At 36.7% G+C, this 16,534-nt stretch overlaps 1 protein-coding gene across 2 annotated transcripts in view; it reads right to left on the bottom strand.

Moving 5' to 3' along the window:
* Positions 1–16,534, bottom strand: part of LOC126831684 (von Willebrand factor D and EGF domain-containing protein) — a 79,271-nt gene that overhangs the window by 50,266 nt on the left and 12,471 nt on the right. Inside the window, exons 10-13 of one of the 2 annotated variants that reach the window (XM_056103465.1) lie at positions 16,115–16,295; positions 15,173–15,360; positions 14,196–14,390; positions 9,295–13,250 (exon numbers count right to left, since the gene is read on the bottom strand). The exons of the other annotated variant lie outside the window; for it this stretch is intronic. Of the exons in view, the coding sequence (XP_055959440.1) occupies positions 13,197–13,250; positions 14,196–14,390; positions 15,173–15,360; positions 16,115–16,295 (618 nt within the window). The 3' untranslated portion in view covers positions 9,295–13,196. Of the gene's footprint in view, positions 1–9,294; positions 13,251–14,195; positions 14,391–15,172; positions 15,361–16,114; positions 16,296–16,534 lie in introns of those variants that run through there. 2 annotated transcript variants of the gene reach the window in all.

The following is a 16,534-nucleotide window of genomic DNA, read 5'->3' as shown; positions in this document are numbered from 1 at the left end:
AATTGGATAAACTTGAAAGAAAAAAATATTTGTATGATAAAACATTCTTCAAAGGCGTCGTCATGGGCAACGCCATTGGTAATCCGGAAAATTGAAGGTAGTTCCAATGGCGGACTTCGTCATACAGCCGAGGCTAGATGTAGGGTACTGGAATCTGCTGAGGTTTGCCGAGTGGGTCTTAGCCGTCAAGATCTTTAATAAACAGTAACGACTGCAGCAGACGACCACCATTATTTAATTATGTTTGAAGGATAGGAAACCTCTAAAAGAATCAATAATTTTATGTACATTTAACTTATTTTATAACAACATCAAGCCATCACACTGGGGGACCACGTGGCTAAGTGGGTAAGACGCTAGCTCGCTAGCCTGGAGGTCGGGTGTTCGATCCCTGCATTGGCCGAGAAAATTCATCCAGATTTTCCGGCGTGGTTCTCCCTTGTCAGTGATGCAGGACGGGGGGGCTGACAAGGAAAGCTGTCTAGTCGTTCGGATGGGACGAAAAACCGAGGTCCCGTGTACACATTGGCGTGCACGTAAAAGATCCCTTGGCAGTTGGAATTCGATATAAGAGTAGGCCGTAGTGCCGCTGTCCGGGCAAAATTTCCCTCATAGCACACTGTATGGCGTATGCCCGTCTTCATTAGCCCAGGTTAGGAGCAGAACAGTAGGACGTTAAACTCCATTTCATTTCATTTCATTTCATTTCCATCACACTGATTAATCCGAGCATAAACTGCTCATTATCGGACTTAAGTCGAGCTGTATACGAAGTTCCACCACGGTCAAAGTTATTTTGTTCCAAATTCCAGACTCCTACAATTGCTTATCTTTGCTTAACCCCAGCAGAAAAATACTTATATTATGGAACTAGGTTCAGATATTGATATAATGAAACTACACACTATCAACGTTTGAATCAACGTTATAGTACTCTAAAGATTCGGCAAATCTTAACCTAACAGGAATTTATAACCAATGTTGTTCATTTATTATAAGCACATTCATTTTGTTCCCAAACGTGTATGAATGCATTTTAATGTCCGCTGGTTTCTCCGAAAGGTGAAGCGACGATAAAAATGGACCACATTTATTACTCCGTATAAACATTTATGAATACAGCTTACCTCGTAATGTTACGATTAATCTTTTTCCATGCACAAAGAGATTACGGTAGGTTTAGAGTATTGTACGCTAACTCTGAAACACCATAATCATAAGACTATCATCTATGAGCAGCGCAAACAGGCGGTGTCGATTATCAGTAGTAAAGGCTTTATTGGCGTGTCCCGAAGACGGTAAATCATATTGGTGGGTGTCTTACAGTGTTGACATCGCGGTAAACCGACTACGCAATCAACAATGTTACAAAGGATTCCTATGTACTTTTGACTAGCTACGTAGAGTTAGCTTGTAGTTCGTCCGTTATAGAAAATATAATACAAAAGATATAGCGTGACAAATTAAATACCATACCACAACGATTTACTATTAATAGAAAGGGAAAAATATACAAAATCTGTTTAAAATATTAAATACAGAATATATGCGCGTTTGAATTCACAAACATAACACATATTAAATGTGTAAGCTTATAATATGGAGATACACTTAGTGTATTAATAAGATATAGAAATGAAATGAAATGAAATGGGTTTTAACATCCTACTGTTCTGATCCGAACTGGGCTAATGAAGACGGGCATACGCCATACAGTGTGCTATGAGGGAAATTTGGCCCGGACAGCGGCACTACGGCCTACGCTTATATCGAATTCCAACTGTCAAGGGATCTTTTACGTGCATGCCAATGTGTACACGGGACCTCGGTTTTTCGTCACATCCGATCGACTAGAAAGCTGTCCGTATGTGAACGCCGCCAAACGAGGTCATTTGCTCTATACTATCATACTGTGGACTTGACACTTATTGTGGTCTTTAATCTGTAAATAAAAAATGGTTTTGTTCCGCACCCAACCCCCCTTGTACCACACATGGGACAAAATACAATATAATTGTTTCAAATTGATGTATGGCACAATATCGCGATAGAACAGTTATTATTAATGTGATCAACCGAGGACGCATATTATGTTTTAATACCGACAATTGGGGACTTTGTGTATGGTGAACACCAACAACCGAGTACACACACACTCATATCCGAGGACGTTACAAGTGTATATCAATAATATAAATTGAGTGGGTTCAACACTCTATATCCGAGAACAGACCCCCTTTGACACAGGAGCAGCCCACTGAAAGATTCGTCCACTTAAAACTTTTAATTTTCTAAACCAATCTGACTGAGGAAGAACAGACGATATGTGAACAATCGAGGACTTGTGGACTTGACCCTCATTGTGGTATTTAACCTTTAAATTACTACGTTTTGCCCCCCCCCACCACTAATGGGAAGAGCGACAATGTAACCGTTTATAATTGATGTGCGGTGCAATATCGCGATAGAACAGTTATTTATTAATGTGACAAACCGAGGACGGACATTATGTTTTAATAGCGACAAATGGGGACTTTGTGTATGGTGAAAACCAACAACCGACTACACACACACTCACATCCGAGGACGTTACAAGTGTATATCAATAATATAAATTGGATAGGTTCAACATTCTATATCCAAGAACAGGCCCCATTTGACTACAGGAGTAGGTCACTGAAAGAATCTCTTTTTTTATTGATTCAGCCACTTAAACTTCTAATTTTCGAAACCAATATAAGTGAGGTCTTACAGTCTGTATGTGAACAATCGATGACTCGCACACGATCGAATACATGGGAAAAATTATTTCTGGTATTCCGGATCTCCAACAAGTGATCCCAAAATTAATATTCCGGCAGCATATTCCGGTAATTTATCATCAACAGAATCATTAACATTATCATAGTAATCATCTGTTTGCAATGGGCTGAAAACGATTGGAAAGGTAGAAGAATTTGAGACCGCACAAACTCTGTAATGATAGTTTTTGTAATATTACTTATAATCATGATTACCCCAATATGTATCTTGAAATGTCAGATTAGTGTCTTGAAATTTGGTGTCCTGTGTAGCACCATGGGTCTTTCTGTCAGACGTGGAAAGCGGCAAAATACTAATACCGGTCGCCATATCCTACGTATGACCCATGGATTTTTCTTAGTAGTCTTGTGATCGTCTAGAATTTTCACTTTGCTTCTCCTTCACGTTGTGTATTTTCTTCTTATCTAAATAGTTAAGACGTCTGTTTTCTCAGTAGTTAAGATGTTTGTCTTACTAGGAATGACAATGCAACTGTTCGTTTTTACATTTTATATATCATAGCTGGATACATAAATACAAACATAGTAGATTACAATACTAAAGTCATTCACTCAAACCCTAGCTGCTGATAGAAATTAATACATCTTTTCCCTTCCAGAATCTGTTGTCTCTCGAATTCTCACAAATATGATAGTTTTGTAGCTTCGGGCCCTGACGCTCAATTATCTAATTGGTCAAATATGATGTAAATAATTATGGAGATTGGTCAATTATCCTAATGACGTCGATACCCTCCCTTATATGGACAGTTGAAACTTACCGGAGAAATTTCCCACAAGATATGCTATCAACACAGAATTGAATTTTTACCACATTATGACTCTTTTTTATGTAACAATATGTCACTCATTCACTCATTTTGATTTAAGTAGCTACATATATGTGAATCCAATAATTTGCCAAAGATATTAATTAATTCAGTGCTACTAATTTAAAGAGCACAAATTCTACAAAAGTCCTACGCCGTGTGTCTTGTAAATTCAAGTTAATATCTTGAAAATTCAAGTTAATATCTTGAATATTGTTAATATCTTGAAAATTCAAGTTAATATCTTGAATATTCAAGTTAATATCTTGAAAATTCAAGTTATTATCTTGAAAATTCAAGTCAGTACCTTAAAAATTCAAGTTAGTGCCTTGAAAATTCGAGTTGGCATCTTGCAAATTCACGATGGCATCTTGAAAAGTTATGTAAATTCATGTAAGTAGCTTGAAATGCATCTTGAAAAGTCAAGATGATATCTTGAAAAGTCAAGATGATATCTTGAAAAGTCAAGTTAATATCTTGAAATTTCAAGGTAATATCTTAAAATATAAGATATTAGCTTAACCATTTATGATATTAACTTGAACTTTTACACTACTAACATTTTTAAATACCAACTTCTCCCGAAAGTATTTATAGGGTAGTTATTTCCAATAAAAGTATATATAGAAAGCAGAAAAATACCTGATTCTCTGAAAACAGCCATGGGGCAAGCACTGGGCACAAATGTCAGGGTATCACTAACTGTAAGCCTGTCGGCTTGACTTAGAAAGCGGTTATTATTTCTTGATCGAATGCTTAAGCGGTTTTGGTAACATTGAGGCCGGGGTTTAAACGTACAACATACTCTTCAATCAAACGGCGGAAAAAGAAGATGGCAGAAGATAATCAAAGAATTTACTTAGGCTTCAATATGTACGGTAAATAGAGAGTAATACAGTGTTTTGAGAGGGATTTGAAGCACATTTTTGATAGATTAATTAGTATGAATATGTTTTTAGTCCAAATATATCATCAAATCACTAAGTTTGTACATGGGAAGGCATCTTTAACTACTTAATCTTTTAAGATATTAACGTAAAATTTTAAGATATTAACTTAAAAGTACATTTAGGGTATTTCCGGTATTTAGTGTTTTTTTCCGGTGTTTTCCGGTATTCAGTATAACATGGTGTTTTCCGGTAGTTTTCTGGTGTTTTCCGGTATATGGTATTGTCGCACACGAAATATAATACCGCCTAACGCGGAACACCTCAGATAGTCCTGAAAATCAAATGGGATGTTAAAATGTTTTCCACGTTGACGGCACACCCTGACCACTGGCTTCTCAGGCCGTGGCTCTGTGGACTTGAAACGACAATTTTTAGGTATTCCACTTATATCAGGTGGGCATAGAGTGGGCATTTGGTTGCAAGAGCACACATATTTTAAACAAGTACGATCGTAGTATGGACCAAGAACTGGCCATGTTGTTGGATAAAATTCAAAAATCTAATTGACCCAATCGATGCCGTATTGTTCAAAGAACAAGCATGCCACTTAAAATTTCCATGTCAATCGGACTTGAATTGACGGAACTTTCGGCTTTTTCGAAGAGCGTTACCCTAAGAAGAAGAAAAAGAAGAAGAGTAGCGGTTAGCGACCAGTTCCTGCTGGTCCAAAAAAAGAAAGACTATTATTGGACCACTTCTTTCAAGTTACTGTACACTCGACCTGGAATAACAGAAAACACGCATATGTAAAAAACATTGGGCTCGTGCGCCCATGTTCGGGAATACTTTGCACATTAACAGTATTACATAAATAATTATTGGTATACATGTAAATTTTGAGGTGTCTTTTAAAAATATGTGAGTTATTTTTCAAAATACAGAACCACAGCTTGATTCGTCGTATATTAGACGAACATTGATTATTGCATTTTGGATTTAAAAGACATTTATCGGTAGTAGTTAAGAAAAGTTTAATCTCGATCGCAATATAATTTTCAAATCGATTATAGAACAGAGGACTGGTTTATATTTTAATAAAATGGGTAATATGTAACAGGTTTATATTTTAATAAAATGGGGATTATAAAAGATCTTTTGTATGTAAGGTACACATATTGTTCATATTTGAATAACTTTATGGAATAACTCATTCCTATTGTATTACATGAAACGATTTAATACTCTTACTCATCAACACGTATTGAGTTCCTAATAAACAGCTGGTGCATTTGTCATGGCTTTTAGTGTATGAAACATATGCCAAAATTATATCGTGCGATGTCTAGACTATTATTACAACACACAATGTAGGCCAGATGCCCCCCGCCCTCCTCACACACACTTGTTGATTGATGGTTCTTTACGAGGACATTGGTAGACATTTGAAACCGTATATCGATGAAATAATTAGCAATTCCGGAATGTAAATTAAGTTCTTTATCAATATTCTCGTCCTACTGTACTGACATTCAAAAACCGATGACACTGTATCAAAGTCGTCTGTTGGGGCCAAAGACGCGCATAAGATATGTATTTATCACTACATGTATTCATTACTGACTATAAGGAACACCATGTATCATTCACTTAAATTAACCATCCTCAATAATGGGGACCTACACTAAATGTAAATGTGTACGACCAGATAAGTATGTATCTAAATTCGAGCACCCAAACACTGGACTCATGATAGATTGTATTTTAGAGATTTAACTAAGCTAAGAAAAGGAATAACTGTATTAAATAACTGGTAATTTGAAATATGGGTCATACGCCGGATGTGGCCACAGCTTTTAGTGCATGTCCGCTTTCCACGCCTTACTGACGACCTATGATACTACACTTTGACCGCCAGATCCAAGGGCCCTTCAACCAAGGTGTGGTATAATATTTTTGAAACTGCAATACGTCTTTTTACATATTTATCTTTAAACACGTCATCATCCTCGGCTTTGCTCAATTTTATTGTCCCCCGCCTTTCGAAGAAAGCAGGGGACTATTAAAATGGGTTCGTCCGTCTGTCTGTCTGTCCGTCACACTTTTTGGGACACAATAACTCTCTTCCTAATTGAGCTAGAATGTTCAAACTTGGTGTATGTGTTTATTAGGTCAATGCCTTGATGGAGTTCGAAGATGAGCATTTTCCACTTAGGGTAAGCAGAGATAAGCAATTTGATTGGTTGATGCTTTGGGACACGATAACTTTTAATTGAGCTAGAATGTTCAAACTTGGTATATGTGTTTATTAGGTCAATGCCTTGATGGAGTTCGAAGATGAGCATTTTCCGCTTAGGGTAAGCAGAGATAAGCAATTTGATTGGTTGATACTTTGGGGCACGATAACTCTCTTCCTAATTGAGCTAGAATGTTCAAACTTGGTGTATGTGTTGATTAGGTCAATGCCTTGATGGAGTTCGAAGATGAGCATTTTCCGCTTTGGGTAAGCAGAGATAAGCAATTTGATTGGTTGATGCTTTGGGACACGATAACTTTAGTTCTAATTAAGTGAGATTGATGAAACTTGGTGTATAGTTTCATTACAGTAGGTCAATGCCTTGATGGAGTTCGAAGATGAGCATTTTCCGCTTAGGGTAAGCAGAGATAAGCAATTTGATTGGTTGATGCTTTGGGACACGATAACTTTTAATTGAGCTAGAATGTTCAAACTTGGTATATGTGTTTATTAGGTCAATGCCTTGATGGAGTTCGAAGATGAGCATTTTCCGCTTAGGGTAAGCAGAGATAAGCAATTTGATTGGTTGATACTTTGGGGCACGATAACTCTCTTCCTAATTGAGCTAGAATGTTCAAACTTGGTGTATGTGTTGATTAGGTCAATGCCTTGATGGAGTTCGAAGATGAGCATTTTCCGCTTAGGGTAAGCAGAGATAAGCAATTTGATTGGTTGATGCTTTGGGACACGATAACTTTAGTTCTAATTAAGTGAGATTGATGAAACTTGGTGTATAGTTTCATTACAGTAGGTCAATGCCTTGATGGAGTTCGAAGATGAGCATTTTCCGCTTAGGGTAAGCAGAGATAAGCAATTTGATTGGTTGATGCTTTGGGACACGATAACTTTTAATTGAGCTAGAATGTTCAAACTTGGTATATGTGTTTATTAGGTCAATGCCTTGATGGAGTTCGAAGATGAGCATTTTCCGCTTAGGGTAAGCAGAGATAAGCAATTTGATTGGTTGATACTTTGGGGCACGATAACTCTCTTCCTAATTGAGCTAGAATGTTCAAACTTGGTGTATGTGTTGATTAGGTCAATGCCTTGATGGAGTTCGAAGATGAGCATTTTCCGCTTAGGGTAAGCAGAGATAAGCAATTTGATTGGTTGATGCTTTGGGACACGATAACTTTAGTTCTAATTAAGTGAGATTGATGAAACTTGGTGTATAGTTTCATTACAGTAATACCTTGACTAAGTTTGATAATGAGCATTTTCTGCTCAGGGTAAGCAGAGCGATACGCAATTTGATTGGTCGAGACTTTGGAAGTAAAGATATACTGTTTGATTGTTCAATACTTTGTAAAAGATAATTTGTGATAAAATTATATGTGTCCTCTAATTATTTTCCTATTTCGGCGGGGGACATCAGCCTCACTGTTGGCTTGTTTTGTCTAAAACACACTCTCATCTTCCGTAGTCGTGAGGGTAAGTGCAGGGTTTGGGAGGGTCCTCACAAGTGGAATAACCTAGGGCCTCCCTTCATCTAAATCCGAAACCGAGGTGGCAATGCATCTATTGATATATCACAAATATATGAAAATGCAAATGACATTTCCTGTTTGTCCGAATCTGTCCCCGGTGTTCATTACGGAGTAATAAAATTATTGTGTTGTATTGACTTATAAGTTAAAATAATTCCAAGATCAATTTTGTATTTGGTGGCTTCAGTGTTCATTTTATAACAGCTATTGTTATTTTTCGCTGTCTGTAATACAATGATATTTGTGTGAAATTGATTGGCGCTAGGTTGTGTAATGTCGAATTTGGGGTTGAGTTAAATAGATCTATCCAGGTCAAATATTTGCAGTGATAAATCAGTGAATAAAATATGATGTGTGTTTTTAGAAATATAGAAATTGGCAGTCATTACGCTTGACCCACAACTGTTGGAAAAATTACCGCCCTGTATCTAATCTAACATTTCCCTAAAAGATTTTAGAGAAATAAAACCGTTTAAGATATTAACTTCAGCTTTTAAACTACTAACATTTTCAAATTTCAACTTGAATTTAATCTTTTAAGATATTAACCTAAATTTTTAAGATATGCACGATACAGTCTTACGAAAGTATTTATAGGGTAGTTATCTCCAATAACAGTATGTCAATTTTGGTATACATGTATATGGAAAGTGGAGACGCCCAATCTTACTAGAAAAATACTGGATGGGGCAGGCACTGGGCAAGGATGTCAGGGTATGACTTGCCGCCAGCCCGACGGCGTATTGTCTGCTAGATTGACTTGGGAAGTAGATGTCAAGGTATTACTTGCCGTCAGCCCGACGGCGTATTGTCTGCTAGATTGACTTGGGAAGTGGATGTCAGGGTATTACTTGCCGTCAGCCCAACGGCGGATTGTCCGCTAGATTGACTTGGAACTTGTTATTATTTCTTAATCGAATAGTTATGTGGTTTTGGGAACATTGAGGGGTTTAAACATACAACAGACCCTGCAATCAAACGGCGGAAAAATAATTTGGCAGAGGATAATCATTTATTTAGGCTTCAATATGTACGGTAAATGTAAAGTAAAAAACAACAAATACATTCTGAAATGGACCCTCCCTCAATCAAGTAACGTGACAAACATGGCTTCTAGAAATAGATTTTTACGTCATGGGGTTCTTCCTCCCGAATACAATATTTTGAAAGGGATTTGAGGCAAATTTTTGATAGATTAATTAGTTTGAATATGTTAGCCCAAATATATCATCACATCATACAGTTTGTACATTGGAAGGCATCTCTAACTTTTTAAGTTATAATTTTGTAAGTTATTAACTTAAACTTTTAAAAACTTAAAATATCTAATATATTAACTTAAACTTTAAAGATATTAACTTAAACTTTAAAAATATTAACTTAAACTTTAAAGATATTAACATAAACTCTGATATTAACTTAAACGAAGTTAAACTTTTAAGATATTAACTTAAACTTTTAAGTTATTAACTTAAACGTTTAAGATACTAACTTACATTTTCAAGATATTTACTTGATACGAAGAAATCCAGTAGTTCTTCATATAAAAACGAGATATTTTTGGACTAAAATTTCCGTTTATAGAACATTTGTTTATGACACATTGATATCAAATCTTTTAACGACAATTCATCAATCTAAATGTTAAAAAGATCTTCATAACAAGACGAGTTTAACTAGTATGTATGTTTATTCGACATAAAACTAAATGTTAAGACACACTACTTGCATGAAATACACTATTTAAGTTAAGCGTGGGATCGTCCTTAACTAGCAACCATTTCCTGTAGTATGCAAAGGGCATGCAGCGGGATCTAGTATATCTTGAAATGAAATGGGGTTTCACGTCCTACTGTTCTGCTCCGAACTGGGCTAATGAAGACGGGCATACGCCATACAGTGTGCTCTTATATCGAATTCCAACTGTGAAGGGATACTTTACGTGCATGCCAATGTGTACACAGGACCTCGGTTTTCGTCCCATCCAAACGACTACACAGCTGTCCTTATCAAGCCCTCCGTCCTGCATCACTGACAAGGGGGCAACTACGCCGGAAAATCTTGATGAAGAGTTTCCACAGTGTATATGGCCCCTAACCAAATATATATATATATATATATATATATATATATATATATAATTGTTATTTTGTTGCATATTCTGTATATATTTTCCTTGATAAAGTCGCTTAGTATTAAACTCAGTTATAATTGTGTATCATTAAAATTGTACCTTGTGTTAATATGTTCAATTACTAAATGCCAATTAAAGAAGAGATATGGAAATAAACAAATTTTCTCCCTATGGCTCCCGATGTTTTTGCCCAAAAGGAACGGAGTAGTCCCATAAGATGCACCGGGCGTGGTCTGGTGAATGTGCACTGATGCTTCGGCTATGGTCACAAAACGTCTGGGAATGCCCCCCCCCCCCCGAGCAATTGTCGTGAATCATCGGGGATGACTCCCAATAATCCCAATGACTCCCATATTTTGCCCGGGTATGGCGGCCTTACGGCCTACTCTCATATCGAATTCCAACTGCCAAGGGATCTTTTAGGTGCACGTCAATGTGTACATGGGACCTCGGGTTTTCGTCCCATCCGAACGACTAGACATAGACATAATGATCATATATAAGGTGGTTGTATTTATTTGCGCACTATTTTTCTAAACACATACAGACAACATTATCGAATTAATGATTCACAAATGAAAAGAAGCAAATATATAATGCTACAATTGTAAAAAAAAAAACAACAGCGGTTGCCAGGCAAGATACGCCCACATTTTACAAGAGACAGAAAGATAAAAGAAAATGTGATTTTTTTTGTACAGTCAGGGGTCATAATCAAAGAAGTTACGGTCCGATATGCACGAATATCTACAGGAACTAAGATCTTTGTGATATAAACATACATTTCAAGTTTCATCAGAATCGGATAAAAATTGTGACTTCTAGAGCGTCCACAACCTTGGTATTATATTTAGACTATTTGCTTACAAAGAACGGCCATTTTCACCGGCGGTTTCGGTCAGATTTTTATGAAATTCGAACCCAACCTATTTGCTTACAAGGAACGGCCATTTTCTCCGGCGGTTTCGGTCAGATATTTATGAAGTTCGAACCCAACGTTCATTGATGTGTAAGGGAGATATATGTAAACGGTTTTTGAAATTGAACCCAAATTGTAACTTCTAGATGGTCCAAAGGCTAAAAAGGTGATTTTGCGAACAAACAGGGGTCATAATCCAGGCAGTTAGGTTCCAGTATGCGTGATTATCGGACGGAACCAAGGGGCGGCCATTACGAAATTTAAACAAACTCAACTTTCATTGAGGTCTAACGGTGAATATTTAAATGGTTTTAAAATTGAAGACGGTGAACAGTCCATATGCTGATTACACTATTTTGCCTTATTACACTATTTTGCCTATACCGTTTTTTTAGGACTTTGAATTTTGTCTAATGGTTTGGATTGTTCGTACTTGGTTTTATTTTATTGTGACTTTTAGAGGATCCATAAGCTAAAAACGTGATTTTTCGAACAATCAGGGCCATAATCGACGAAGTTACGTTCCGATATGCGCGATTATCTAAATGAACCTTTGATTAGGTGTAACGGTAATATATTTAAACGTTTTTTAAAATTGAATATAAATTGTGGCTTCTAGAGGATCCACAAGCTAAACACGTGATTTTTCGAACAATCAGTGGTCATAATCGAGGAAGTTACGGGGTTCCGATATGCGCGATTTTCTAAGGGAACCTTTAATGAGGTGTTACGGTGATACATTAAAAAGGTTTTTAAAATCGAATACAAATTGTGGCTTCTAGAGGATCCACAAGCTAAGGAAGTTACGTTCCGATATGCGTGATTTTCTAAAGGAACCTTTAATGAGGTGTTACGGTGATATATTTAAACGATTTTTAAAATTGAATACGAATTGTGACTTTTTCATATTAACATACACATCAAAATCGGATCAAAATTGTGACCTGTAGATGGTCTATAAACTTGATATGCCATACGTTTACACTATTTGCATTCGAGGAGCTGCCATTTTGTCCGGCGTGTCGGTCCGATTTTCACGAAATTCCAACTGAATCATCATTTTGGTATAACAGGGATATATATATATATATATGTAAACGTTTTTGTTTTAAATCGGATAACAATTTTGATCTCTAGAGGGTCCACAAGCCAAACACGCGATGTTTCGTACAATCCAATAAGTTACGTTACGAAAATCGACAGGAACCGAGATCTTTGGGATTTGAAGTTGCATTTCAAGTTTCATCAAAATCGGATAACAATTGTGACCAATAGAGTGTCCACAAGCTAAAAACCAGATTTTTCGTATAATCTGGGGTCATAATCCATGAAGTTATGGTCAGATACATGCCAATTTCGTGAGGAACCGAGGTCCTTGGGGGATACATCTATATTTCAAGTTTTATTAAAATCGGAGAAAAATTGTGACATGTACAGTGTCCACAAACAAAATGCGAACAGACGGACAGAGGATACCCAACAATATACATGCAAATGCGGGTGTATAAAAAGAAAATAGTAATAAAGTAAAAATACGGAAATCTTATAACAATTATAGATTAACCAAGATCAACTAAATTATCTAATCACATACAGGTAACGTTATATAATAAAAGATTCACAATTGAAAAGAAGCAAATCTATGCTACAAGCGCAATTGTAAAAAATAGAAAATAATAATACAGTTAAAATACTCAAAGTCTTAACAATGATAGGTTATTTAGGCTCTACCAACATGAAGATATATGATGTAAACAAATTAATTATATGAAGCACTACTTTTTAGATTACTGAAATAATAAAACATCTTCTTCTCGCATTTCCATCGTGTATGTGTTGTTTTCATTTTCTTACACCAACTACTACCTTGCTTCGTGAATGTCGCTTTACTATTGCCTGAAAGTTAAAATGTGCGTAGATTAAACAGTTTATATGGACGGACATAACAAAAAGTAAATACAAAAATAAGATAATGCATACTTCCGGATTAATATTCCTAATGACGTTATGGTATTGTGAACCATTTACATCATTGCTCAACCTTGAAGGCCATAGACCTTGTTTTGCACATTAGACAGATATGAACGATGGCAGGGGTCGGGTCATAGGCATATTCAAAATTCGCGTTCATTCTCTAACTAATGATTGCTTGATCTGACCTAAATTTCATATTGAGCGGGTGGAGAAATATATTTCATTTTAATGTCAAAGTTCTAGTACCATAGTATACAAAATATGCCAAACTTCAGATTTCACAAGCATAAGAATTATCATATTCCTGAAGCAATGGTCCGAGAAATCCCTCTCTGTCCATTGCTGGATTGGCTTCTGATACTTGAGCTTTTGAGGGAGTGTGTGTATTCTTCCCGTTCAATCAAATCTATCCCAAGTACAGCATCATGACAACTCTTCGTTTAATCCGGGGTCTTCCATAAAAACTTTGGACAATGAATTAAGGTATTAAAAACGGTGAAAGTATTCTTCGTCTCCATACAGTATTGTTTACATTGTATTCGTGTTGATAGCCTCATTTGTCACGCAGTTAGTTTTTCTGCCATATTCTGCTATGCACTGGTTAATTGGGCATAATAAAATCGTGAGTCATGACGTAACGTTATGTAAACATATTTGGTCCAATTTGGAGCTTTGATTAAAATGTAACGATATTGTTACGCAGTTAGCTATTGGTTGTTAATCGGACTATATTGACCAGTGATAATTTGGAACAGAAATGTGCTTCCTTAAAGCAGTGTTTAGTGGGATTAGCTCTAATCAAACGAAACACTGTGAGGAGTATGAATAATTATCATCAATTATTTAGTTGCTTCGAAATTCGCTTACCGGATAGAACACTAATGGTTCACTGAAGATCCGACGGTTATTACTGACAGAAACATTTATATATCTATATCTCCTGTTTGCTGAATAGACGACATGTGCAGTGGTTAAACCATCAGGGCAGATAACTTCGTTTTCGCTCACATATGTAGCAGAAACAGTTATGTTGGAAATAAGAGTTGACGTTCTGTTCCTGTCCTGTGTAGAAAAAGAAAAGTTTGCACGGAACACATGAGTTATCCATATCTTAAACACAGTTAAATGAAAATACCTAACAATGATTATGATTATTCTCGGTCATATTGCTTGTTTCCAGACAGATATATAGATATATGTATAGTATGCTGAACTTAAACATGCATTATGCAAGAGCTAAATCTGTCTATTGCAGGTCTTCCTTTGGGCCTGAAATGTTATCTAAATTATTAATTATACATTAATTAACCTATCCAGACCATAATCAACTCTAGATGGCATCGCTAGCCTGCGATCTTAAGTGGATTGTGAGCCGATTTACTGCATAACTTTCCTTCTCCATTAAACGATTAAATGGATAATCGAGACTATGCTGTTTATCGTACTGACTTTAGTAATGATGACCGAGGCTAGGCAGAAATTTGATTCGCTTAGTTCTCGGTTCATAGTGGATCAATTTGAATGAAATTTTCAGCCAACTCGTTACCGAATCTCCCATAATGTATCTTTAAGTTACGTGCAGAGGGAAGATACGTCGTTTTCGCTCACATGTAGTAGAAACAGTTACACTTACATACCCTCCTAGATCGAGCCTTTTTCTGATCGGTTTCAAAACTAATTTGACTGGTTGTATAAAGTACATTTTGCACCTCTCCCCACAAACATTTGTGTTCAATGCTATCATGAATATATATTTAAATCCCGTGTAAGTTCATTGAATAAATACCGATATTGACTGAGAAAACGGATCGTTTTTTGTTTACCTATTATGAATGAATACTTACTTCAAAAATTAGAAGTTTGCAAACAAGTGCCGCTGAATCAAGAAAGTCACCCCCTAAAAGGCGAAGCTGAGTACATTCACCACCATAATTTGTATTCCTACAATTTGGTGGGTAATATATCAATGGTGGGATCTTGAGCGATATTGAACAATCCAGGCTTCCGTATCCTTCATTACAGTCACATAATCCTATCAAATATTAAAACAAATCCTATTAATCATATCTTAATATTTTGCGCGGCATGCAGTGGGGTGTGTGGCATAGTCGCTCTAAACCATAAGGCCTACAGGGCGTTACTGGCGAAGGCCATTACATAGTGTCTATCATAGGGACAATAGTTTCGCTAATAAAAGTCAGGTGTCTCTGAATTTCAACAGTTTTCATGTCTATGAGCTCATCGCCATAACTAACAGTAGGGTTTATCCTTATACAACCCTGACTTGTAGATCGCATACAAAGAATCGATAGCAGGGGTAGTGGCTTGAATTTCGACATGCTCCCTGTTTCTGAACCCAACAGATGCCTATAACATATCCATTAATCAAAAAGGGTTGATTGAACGGATGAGCAAGTAGACGACAATATACTACCATATTAACATGCGGACATAAACGCGGCATGCCTTATTAATAGGGGGGTTTGATGGCCGATTGGTTAGCACGTGCGCGCTGTATCATAAGGTCTGTCATTGAGACAACTGGCGGGGTTTCGATTCTCCGGTTGTACGTGACAAGGAGTGGGGTCGCCTGTCCAACCTCGTGGTTTTTCTCCGGGTCTTCCGGTTTCCTCCCACTGCTACAAGCAAGCGAATTATTGAACCACGCGTTAGTCCCGAAATGACCTAGTTTGTGTCGAGTGGACGTTTCTCTCTCTCTCTCTCTCTCTCTCTCTCTCTCTCTCTCCTTCTTAGTATTTTTATTAGAAACATTCATATAATCTCACCTTGATTACAGGTACCATGATGAGAACATTCTGAAGGACAGGCTACTAGTTTAATCTGATCAAAGATGGATGGTTGGTTTGTTGTTGATTGTTGAAATCTGGTATCATAACTTACTTCATGAAAACATGAGGTTTTTATAGTTTCCAAGGCAACCAGAGCAAAGGCCGTGTTTCCTACCAGCTAGAAGTAAACCAGTTCAAATAAACCAGAAATAAAAGAACAGTTTATTGTTGAAATACTGTATATACTACTGATCAATTTTGTCCAACTTCAGGTTATCACTCAATATAAAGCCAGTGTGAGTGTCGCGTGCAAGACCGGCTATGCTTACTTTTTCATGAACACTCTGTACCACATTCCATTATTGAATATTCCTGATGTGACAAGTCCATCTTGTACTTATCGTGTGTGATAAGTTC

The sequence above is a fragment of the Patella vulgata genome, chromosome 9, assembly GCF_932274485.2.
Source record: "Patella vulgata chromosome 9, xgPatVulg1.2, whole genome shotgun sequence".
Classification (NCBI taxonomy): Eukaryota; Metazoa; Mollusca; class Gastropoda; family Patellidae; genus Patella; species Patella vulgata.
This window is presented reverse-complemented; position numbering and strand designations above follow the sequence as displayed.